Raw genomic sequence first — 10820 nt, 5'->3', positions numbered from 1 at the left:
AGGGAGGGAGGGAGGAAGGGAGGGAGGAGAAAAAAAGGCTTGAGTCCTCCAGGGAGCCACGAGCACACAAGACAAAGGACACTGCTCTTCTTCTCATTGTAACCCAGTCCACAAACTGATGGTTTATCCGGGTCCAGTAAGAGAGACTTGGAGAAGTTTACTCTGGCTGAACAGGAGGGGCAGGTCTGCCACCTGTTGTTCCTGTCACTTGCATACATAGGGCTGAGGTCTCCAACGCCACTAAATTCAGCCTATTCAAAGGTCAGTGTTAGGGCTGGCGAGATGACTCAGTGGCCACTTGCTCCCAAACCTGGGCCTTATCCCAGGGACTCGTCGTATGAAGACAGAGAAGAGACTCCCAGAAGTTGTCCTTAGCCTTACACACACACATAAACTAAAAACTTAAGTTAGCTTTGCGCTCTCTGAGATGATGGCCCTATGAGCAACAACCACAGTGAGAGGAAAGACTGAAGGAAGTGAGCCTTACTTCTGGGGACGTGAGAAGACAAAACGCTGTGTCCATGGTTGGCGGGGAGCTCCTCCCTTCCTGCAGTCCTATGAAGCAGTGAAGACTGGAATCTTGGAACTAGTCTCTTACCCCAGATGAACATGGCCTCGGCTGCAGGAACTGTGGCGCCACCCTGCCATCACCGGCAAAGCATGGTAGAAAAAGAAGGCTGCGGGGGAGCCTGGCAAAGAGTGTGGTATCCCTTCCCATCCTGTTACTATAGTATCTGGGATTCACCTGAACTTAAGATCGCTACCTGCTTCCAAGTCCAGAACACAATGCGGGACACCTGCTACACTAGCCTGGGCCATGGAGCCTGAAGATCCGGATGTGGTGGGAGACCCTCATCTAGCCTGTTCTCTGCGGTGCACAGGGTTGTGCTGTGAAGGGCAGACCACACAGGTGGTTCCTCATGGCATTTTGTCAACTGGAATAAGAAATGCCTAGGGCATTGGTGTAGAACACCGCAGAGAGATTAATTTGAGAGACCACTGGCTCTGGAATGTAGGCGGCTCCATCCTCTCCGCTGGGGTGCTGGATTGATGGAAAGCGGAGAAAGGGGAAAGGAAGCTATGAGCACCCAGAGTCTTTTTTTCTGCTCTCTGATCCAGGGATGTAACTGCTGCCCATCAGAAGCCACTCCCTGGAGTGGCTTCTTGCCTTCCCTGCCATAATACTGAAAAGTGGCACCAAAACAGAGTCGTGGCGCCGGGTGATGGTGGCGCACACCTTTAATCCCAGCACTCGGGAGGCAGAGCCAGGCGGATCTCTGTGAGTTCGAGACCAGCCTGGTCTACAGAGCTAGTTCCAGGACAGGCTCCAAAGCCACAGAGAAACCCTCTCTCGAAAAAGCAAAAAAAAAAAAAAAAAAGAGTCGTGACTGTTAAACCTGTCAACATGATCTTAATAGACTTGGGGGGACATGAGTTTGGAGATGCAGGCTGAGGAAACCCCTAGCTTCCTCAAGCACAGCTTAATGAATCATTCTGGTAGGCATTCAGAAGACCAGAATGCCGCTAGAAAGATGGACACCAGGACTGCCCCCATGGTTAGAGGGAACTAAAGGCCTCTTGTGTTATATTTGGCAAAGAATCTAGCAAAGAATCCAAGCATTTTCTGGAAAAGTTGGGAGGGGCTTACTCAAGTGGACTAATTTAACTGGTGGATAAGATAACAGCATGATATTCACCCTGCGGTGTGGCTAAGCACTCGCTGCTTTACCCGCACTTCCAGAGAAAACACAAAGTAGAGAGAGGAACTGTGCCATTTCACAAGGCAAGGAGCTGGAACCCAGATAAAGCCGAGGACAGGGCTGATGCAGACGTGACTGTAATTCAGAGATCACTACAACCCAGGAGGAGCTTCAGACTTTGCACTCGAACAATACAAAATGCATCGTGTTGGGGGACACTCGATCACCTGTGAACCCCGAGTTTGCATTTGCATTAAATAAAATTAACCTTGAGCCAGGAGGCTGTCAGCAGCTGGTTGACAGAACGTAAATCATACACCATCAGAGGGCATCTGGGTGGAAGGGAGGCCCCAGAAGCAGGGAGGGATCTGGAATATCTTTTTATTTTTAGGCTTTTGTTGGTGGAGCAGAGGGACACTTTCTTAGGGAGACACCAGCAAGGAGAAAGGGTTAGCTAGTTGCTACTCAGTCTCTGAGCTAGCAGTTTTCACCCTAGCCTTTGAATCTCAAGTCTTACTTATAAATAAAAACAACAGATTTTAGTTAAAGCTCCCTTTATAGCAGCAGCAAAGCCAACGCCTGGGAACAGAATCCCCAGCAGGCTTGTGGCCTGAGCAGTCAGGGCCCGGCCAGAGAAGCAGGCCCATTAACTAGGAGTCAGCCTCAAATGGCATGCGGAGATAGGAGACTCCTCCCTCCTCAGGACTAGTATCCCCACCTCCTCATTGCCCCTACTTTTGCAAAAATAGTCACACACTACAGAAACTGGCATACCGCACCAGTGGACAAAACACAGTCCCTTCAAAAGCAAAGGGACCAGCTCCTCTCATAGACTTAGATATAAATGCATTAATGCTTATCAAACACTCGTGCCCACAACTGGATAAACAACTGATTCCTATAGGGGGGAGTGAACCCTACTGTAAGTAAATTATCTGCAATGATCTTCGAAGTACCTAACTGAAGACGCCGAGGAGGCTGCGTTCTCAGAAGATTTAGAGCCTTTCAAACTCTGGCTACTGAATCCTGAAGTCATTAGCACTAAATAGAAGTGGTGGTAAAGAATGCCTAACGATAAATACTTAATGAGCTGGAAGTGGCTCTTCTAATTAAGAGATCTAATAACTGTCACTAGGTAATGGCCATGAAAAGGCAATGAAGTACATGGTGAAGGGGATACTTTCGCAGGAAAACTGGGGTACCTTCTAATGCCAAGAATATCAATCGTGAGCTAGTAAGAAGTCATACCCCACACGCACACACAAATACTTTATTATACAACATACATAAGAACTATAAAAGAATGAGAAGCTTAAATATCGGCATCGTAACAAACAGGCGGCAGTTCAACATCCAGGGTGGAGAGAAGGCTGGAAGGAGACTGCAGTGAACCTGGAGGAAGAGGGGTTTCTCGTTAGTTTCCGCAAATCCTGTAGCCACTATCCATAACATTAGCTGCTACTTCCACCCTAAATTCACTTATCTGATGAATCTCACTCTGTAGTGATATTTCATTTCTATTTTAATAAATAAAGGTTGCCTGAAGATCAGAGAGTAAAACAGCCCTACTGGTCAGCCTTACAGACCAGGCAGTGATAACACACACCTTTATTTCCAGTAGCCACACTAGTTTGCCATAGAAACCGGGTTGTACACGCCTTTAATCCCAATGGTGCAAGCCCTTAATCCCAGCCCTAGAGGGGTTATAAAAACAGGAGGAGCCAGCTCTCAGACACACAGTCTCATTCTGAGATACCTGGAGGCAGGTTCGCCATTTCAGACTGAGGTAGAGGCAAGAGCCAGTGGCTGGCTGTTTTGTTTTTCTGACCTTCAGGCTGAGCCCCAGATATCTGCCTCTGAGTTTTTATTAATGTGCTACATCACACAACGTGCAGATTTCTTAAATGTGGCAGTGGCCTCTGAGCTGACCTTTATCAAGAAGTAGGCTAGGCCTTAAAAATATGTGAACCTACATGCTCTTTAGAGGGTTAGTCTAATGCTAAGATAGGACCAACCACCGTGTCATTGGAGCGGGTGGTCCAATGGTGTCTTCTGACCGCCACTTCCAACTAAGGCCCTTAAGCTTTCGGCAAGAGAAGGTGCTGCCGGTCTACACTGCAGCATAGGTGTCTGGCCTTCTGTTAGCCATGGATGGAACCTGGATTGTTCACCTCATCATGGTTACTACAGACTTCAACTCATGGCCTAAGAAGCTGGATGTTAAATTTAATCTTCTGCTGTAACCAAGGGCTGACCAGATTCCAGAACCACTTCTTTTGGTATCAAACCTTAATGACTAAGGAAAAAGTTTTGATTATTCTGAAATTTTGCCCCAGTAGTCCAAGGGCAAGCTACACACAGGCTTGCCTGTTGTCCCCACAGCAACGCAAGTGTCATCTAACAAGTTGCTCACAGCTTTTCGAGAGCGCGCGGCTCACTTACCAGATTCCCACAGTAAAAAGGGTGTCTTCAGAGGCGAAGGGGGATCCAGGTGCAGCAACTTCTCAACCATGTTTTCCTCACTCAGGACCATGAGAGGCACTCCATTCAAGGGGAGATGTGCAATCTGGTGCTCCTCAGGCAAGTCAAAACTCTCAAAATCTGTCACCAAGGGAAGCAACAGGTGTCAGGAAAAAGCTCCCTCAGCCCGGTCAGGGCAATGGCAGTGAAGGACATTATGTCAAAATATTCTTCTCCACTACGCAAAACAGAGCCAATTTAATAATACTCAGTTAAGTAAGTTACTGCCTTAAAGTCAATATTACTGTAAACATACTCAGCAAAAAGTATAATTGTGCCAAGCGGTGGTGGCGCACACCTTTAATCTTAGCACTCAGGAGGCAGAGGCAGGCGGATCACTGTGAGTTGGAGACCAGCCTGGTCTACAAGAGCTAATTCCAGGACAGGCTCCAAAACTAAAGAGAAACCCTGTCTCAAGAAACAAACAAACAAACAACATAAAAAAAAAAAAAAGAAGCATAATTGTAACAGTTCAGTTCTTGAAGTCTCTTTAATAGGCTCTGTGATAGAAGTATGGCAGACAGCACATAACTATCATGCAAGCACTTGGGAGGCTAATGCAGGAGCATCACCATGAGTGTGAAGCCACCCTGAGGTACAAAACAAGTCCCCATTTTCTGTCAAAGATTCTGTAATAAAATGAGAACTTCTGCATACCAGAAGAAAATATGACCATACTGATGTCACAGAAAAGGGACTCGCCAGGGGCTGGAAAGATGGCTCAGCAGTTAAGAGCACTGGCTGCTCTTCCAGAGAACCCAGGTTCAATTCTCAGCACCCAGATGGCAGATCACAACTGTCTATAACTCCAGTTCCACGGACTCTGATACCTTCACACCAACGCATATAAAATAAATTTGAAACACTCAGTTGCAATAATTAGCATAAAGTTAATTTGAAATTTTCTCTTACATTACTTTAGACTTTTAGACTTGGTCTTTTCTTTTTGTTTGTTTGAAACAGGGTCTCTCTACACAGCCTTGGCTGGCCTTGAACTCAGAACTCCACTTGCCTCTGCCTAGGACTGACAGCGTGCACCACCACGCCCAGCTATATTTGGCCCTTCCTGACGAGATCAGAGGTGATATCAAACAATACACCTTTGAGACAAGGTCTCTATGTAGCCCTGGCTATCCTGGAACTCACTGTGAAGACCAGGCTGGCCCTGAATTTACACAACAAATGACCTTGAGCTTCTGATTTTCCTCAAATCTTTGCTCCCGTTCTCCCCTGACCGAAGGCGATATCCTGGCAAGTGTTTCCACCTGAGCAAGTCTGTTTACTCAAAGTGACCCAGGTCAGACAGTCTCAGAGCCTGGAGCTGCACAATACAGTCACAGGGCATCACAGGGTAAGAGAATCTCAAGCCGAGGGCTTCCCAAAGACCTTACCTAGAGGATTGAATGGGAAGAACTTTTCTATTTCTGGATAGGCGTCATCAGAAGCAGAAACAGAGCTTTGTATCTTAGCCGGCTTCTCAGCAATCTAGAGAAACCCAAGAGAATAAGCGGCTGTTACAAGTTTTGCCACCTACATGGTAACAAGAAGTTGGAGGGCCTCCTCAAGTGATGGCGTCACTTTCACACCTGTCAGTTCTATGCTATCTTCCAACAAGTCACAATTCTTGTTTTCAGGAGTCAGTCAAAAGAGAGAACTGACTCCCGGAAGTTATCCTCCAACCTTGACATGCATGCCATCATGTGTGCAGGCTCTGCCCTCCCCATACACACACACACACACACATACACACACGCACACACACACAAGCTAAGGGCCTGGAGACGTGACTCGGTAGTTAAGAGCGCTTGCTTTTCTTACAGAGGACCAAGGTTCAGTTCCCAGCACCCACAGCTATTCGTAACTCCAGTTCAAAGGATGCAATGTCCCTTTACATCCTCCTCAGGCACATGGTACACTTATATACGATACAGGCAAACATTCACATACAAAAAGTATTTTTTTTTTAAGTTAAGCCAGAAATTTTAGCACCCATCCACATATATTCCCAAGAACACTGAGCAGGGTTGACTCAAAGCTAATCAATCTACTCGGCTGTTCAAACCTAACAGAGTAGACAGGCTTGAGGCACCCCAGAATAGTAGCCAGCTAATTCTGGGAGTCATTTTTACCTTGTAAAGTGTGGTTTTTCTACCACTGTTACCTTAATCATTTGCATGGCTAATATTAACAAGTTTATGTTCCTTAAGTACATGGGATTAAGAAGCAGCAAAATATTCAAAACATCTGAAGAATACTAGGTAGACAATAGCAGTAGGCCAAAACAGAAATCCGGGTGCTCTGGATCTCCTATGTGTATGCCAGAATTGGGGGGCTGAGGAGCAGCTCAGGCTGGCCGCTTCCCACGTGCGAGAGTGCAGGTGTCCATCTGTGCAGGTGTCCATCAAACCCAGCTGAGAACTTCACCCATCTGCTAATTGGCTTCAAACCAGCTGCCTCCTGAGGCTGTGAAGGATGGCTGAGGTAAAGGTAGCATTATGAGTTACATTGTAGCCCAAGCCACAGAAAGACAACACTAAGAAGAGAATTACAAACCAATCTCACTCATGATCATCCATGCAAAAATACTAAATAAAATACAAGCAAATCAAATCCAAGAACACATCAGAACCATCATCCACCATGACCAAGTCGGCTTCATCCCAGAGATGCAGGGATGGATCAACATACGAAAATCTGTCAACGTAATCCATCATATAAACAAGCTGAAATATAAAAACCAGATGATTATCTCATTAGATGCCGAAAAAGCATTTGACAAAATACAATATCCTTTATGATAAAGGTCTTGGAGAGAGCAGAAATACAAGGAACATAGCTAAACATAATAAAGGCACTGTATAGCAAGCCAACAGTCAACATCCAACTAAATGGAGAGAAACTCCCAGAGATTCCACTGAAACCAGGAACAAGACAAGGTTGTCCACTCTCTCAATACAATATAGTTCTTGAGGGTCTAGCTAGAGCAATAAGACACCAAAGGAAGATCAAAAGGATACAAATTGAAAAAGAAGAAGTCAAACTCTCACTGTTTGCTGATGATATGATAGTTTATATAAGTGATCCCAAAAATTCTACCAAGGAACTTCTACAACTCATAAACACTTTCAGCAATGAATCAGGATACAAGATTAACCCAAAAAAATCAGTAGCCCTCCTGTAAAAGAGAATCAACACTCTTTACAATAGCTACAAATAGCATAAAATATCTCAGAGTAACTCTAACCAAACAAGTGGAAAACTTGTATGACAAGAACTTTAAATCTTTGAAGAAAGAAATTGAAGAAGACACCAGAAAGTGGTAAGACCTCCCATGCTCTTGGGTAGGCAGAATTAATATAGTAAAAATGTCAATCTTACTGAAAGCAATCTACAGATTCAACGCAATGCCCAGCAAAATTCTTCAAAGACCGCAAAAGAATGATACTCAATTTCATTTGGAAAAGCAAAAAATCCAGGATAGCCAAAACAATCCTGGGCAATAGAAGAACTTCTGGAGGCATCACAATCCCTGACTTCAAACTCTACTACAGAGCTACAGTACTGAAAACAGCCTGGTACTGGCATAAGAACAGACTGGAGGACCAATGGAACCAAACAGAAGACCCGGATATCAATCCACACACCTTCAAACACCCAATATTTGATAAAGAAGCAAAAAATATCAAATGGAAAAAAGCATATTTAACAAGTGGTGCTGGCATAACTGGATATCAACATGTAGAAAAATTGAAAATAGAGCCATATTTATCACCATGCACAAAACTCAAGTCCAAATGGATCAAAGACCTCAATATAAAGCCAGCCACACTGAACCTTATAGAAGAAAGAGAAAGTGGGAAGTATACTTGAACGCATTGGCACAGAGAACCACTTCCTAAATTTTAGATTCCTCTGTTGAGAGTTCTCTGTTTAGGTCTGTATTCCTTTTTTTTTTTTTAATGGATTATTTGATCTTTTGGTGTCCAACTTCTTGAGTTCTTTATATATTTTGGAGATCAGACCTCTGTCTGATGTGGGGTTAGTGAAGATCTTTTCCCATTCTGTAGGCTGTCGTTTTGTCTTTTTGACCATGTTCTTTGCTTTACAGAAGCTTTTTTCAGTTTCAGGAGGTCCCATTTATTAATTGTTTCTCTCAGAAAAACTCATTTTATTTACACAATGGAATACTACACAGCAGAAAAAATAACAACAGCTTGAATTTTGCAGGAAAATGGATGGAACTAGAAAACATTATTTTGAGTGAGGTAACCCAGACCCAGAAAGACAATTATCACATGTACTCACTCATAGGTGGTTTTTAAACAAAGCAAAGAAAGCCAGCCTACAAACCACAATCCCAGAGAACTTAGACAAAAATGTGGACACTAAGAGACTTACATAGATCTAATCTACATGGGAAGTAGAAAGTAGAAAAAGACAAGATCTCCTGAGTAAATGGGAGCATGGGGACCTTGGGGGAGGATTGAAGGGGAGAGGGGGGAGGCAGGGAGGAGAGCAGAGAAAAATGTAGAACTCAATAAATATCAATAAAAAAGAGAGTGAGAGAGAGAGAGAGAACGTGCTGCTTTTTCAAAAGGGCTGGATTCAGTTCCTTGCACCTACATAAGGCAGCTCACAACTGCCTGTACCTCCAGTTCCAAAGGACCCAGCGCCCTCTGGATTTCTCGGGTGCTCACACACATGAAGTTTCCATGCACATCGATACACATATGAATGAGAATAAGCCTTTTTTAGTGCTAAAGCATGTACACACATGTCATCTTCATATCCCACTCACCTTCTTCACGGTCGAAGCTGGCTGTTTTTGTTTGAGCGGCCTATTAGTCTTCACTGGCTTTTCTGTAACCCTGTTGACAGTTCCTAAAGCCTTTCTGTTGGCTTTAGGCAAGGCTGGAGCATCGAACACTTTGCCAGCTTGAGGCGCTGAGACCTGTAATTTCCCATCTAACGCCTTGACTGTTGAAAAAGTATAAACACAAGAATATTAGGGGCGGCGGGCTGTGGTGGTGCACGGCTTTAATCCCAGCACTCGGGAGGCAGAGGCAGGCGGATCTCTGTGAGTTCTAGGCCAGCCTGGTCTACAAAAGCTAGTGCCAGGACAGGCTCCAAAGCTACAGAGAAACCCTGTCTCGAAAAACTAAAAGAATATTAGGGGCAAAGCTGCCAAACCTGACCACCTCAGTTCAATCCCCAGACCTCACACAGTGTAAGGGGAACTGAACGCCCACACGTCTTCTGACCTCCACAGGCACCCATGGAATATGTATGCCCCCAAACATACACAAATAAAGGTAATAAATATAGTGTTCTTAAAGATTAGACCATATAAATATCTCATCAACTTAACCCAATTCTCACCCACAAACCCATGCTTCATTTTTGGCAGTGGTTTAGTAGATTTTTTTTTTTTTTTTGGTTTTTCAAGACAAGGTTTCTCTGTTAGTTTTGGAGCCTGCCCTGGAACTTGTACCACGTTGGTCTGGAACTCACAGAGATCCGCCTGCCTCTGCCTCCAGAGTGCTGGAATTAAAGGCGTGTGCCGCCACCACCCAGCAGCACACTCTTAAAAAACCTCAATTAAGACAATAAAGGAAGATCTCTGTGACTCTGAGGCCAGCCTGGTCTACAAGAGCTAGTTACAGGACAGGCTCCAAAGCTACAGAGAAACCCTGTGTGGTGGGGGAGATAATGTGTCGGGCGGTGGGGGCACATGCCTTTAATTCCAGCACTTGGGAGTCAGGACTGTTACACAGAGAAACCCTGTCTCGAAAAACCAGAAAGAAAAAGAAAAAAAAAAGAAAAGAAAAATATAACAAACCTGACGCCAATCAGCCACAAAGTACACTAAATGCTACAGGCTCCAGGCTACGCCCATTATCCACTCAACACCTGTGTATTCAGAGGCAGCCCATACTTACCACCAGACCCCAGCTTCAACCTATCCTTAGTTGCCAAACGGCTGCCTGGTTCTTCATTATCCTTATCAACAAAGATCAGAGTAGCCATCCTGGATTACTCTAGGGGAGAGACTTACATATCAGAATGGTGAAGGCATGAAGAGATAAGCACCAACAGAGACCAAGATTGGCTAAGGGTACATGTGCACACACACAAAAATTACAAGCTGGTGAAGCCAACAGGCTTTATCCAGATCTTAACTCTTCAAGCCAGGGTCAGAAATACTAAACTCCTAAAGAGAAGGCAGTTGAAGTTGGCACCCATCAAAACTGTCTCCGGGCTGTAATTTCAGTGCTAGGGAGGAGACAGAAGGATCAGATAATCAAGACTGGTCTCAGAGACGTAACAAGTTCGAGACCACAAGCTGTTTGAAACCCTGAAGAGGGAGGCGGGGAAGAAGGAAAATGAAAACAGCGTCGCCGCGGGTCGAGCACGCCAACAGTGCCCAGGGACGCGGGGCCGAGTTAGGCTCAGGTCGACCCTGCTTCGGCCTCCAGTCTGCCCAACCCCCCCCCCCACCCCTCACCCCAGCTCATCCGCGACACCCTAACAGCTAGACTCACCCAAGACTGCACCACCAACGAACCCGCACACCGCGGTTTAAAACACAACTCGCGCCTC

At 45.2% G+C, this 10820-nt stretch overlaps 1 protein-coding gene across 1 annotated transcript; it reads right to left on the bottom strand.

The window, feature by feature from the left end:
* Nucleotides 1–2951: 2951 nt before the first annotated feature.
* Pttg1 (pituitary tumor-transforming 1) lies at nucleotides 2952–10820 on the bottom strand. The gene is made up of 6 exons (XM_005368186.3): nucleotides 10763–10820; nucleotides 10160–10258; nucleotides 9019–9197; nucleotides 5612–5705; nucleotides 4143–4301; nucleotides 2952–3092 (listed from the first exon to the last, which is right to left on the bottom strand). Exons 2-6 carry the CDS (start codon nucleotides 10245–10247, stop codon nucleotides 3013–3015), a joined length of 600 nt encoding a protein of 199 aa, XP_005368243.1. The 5' UTR covers nucleotides 10248–10258; nucleotides 10763–10820; the 3' UTR covers nucleotides 2952–3012.

This window comes from Microtus ochrogaster, unplaced genomic scaffold, assembly GCF_000317375.1.
Source record: "Microtus ochrogaster isolate Prairie Vole_2 unplaced genomic scaffold, MicOch1.0 UNK30, whole genome shotgun sequence".
NCBI lineage: Eukaryota > Metazoa > Chordata > Mammalia > Rodentia > Cricetidae > Microtus > Microtus ochrogaster.
Note: the sequence above shows the minus strand (reverse complement) of the source record. Positions and strands in the feature narration are given on the sequence as shown.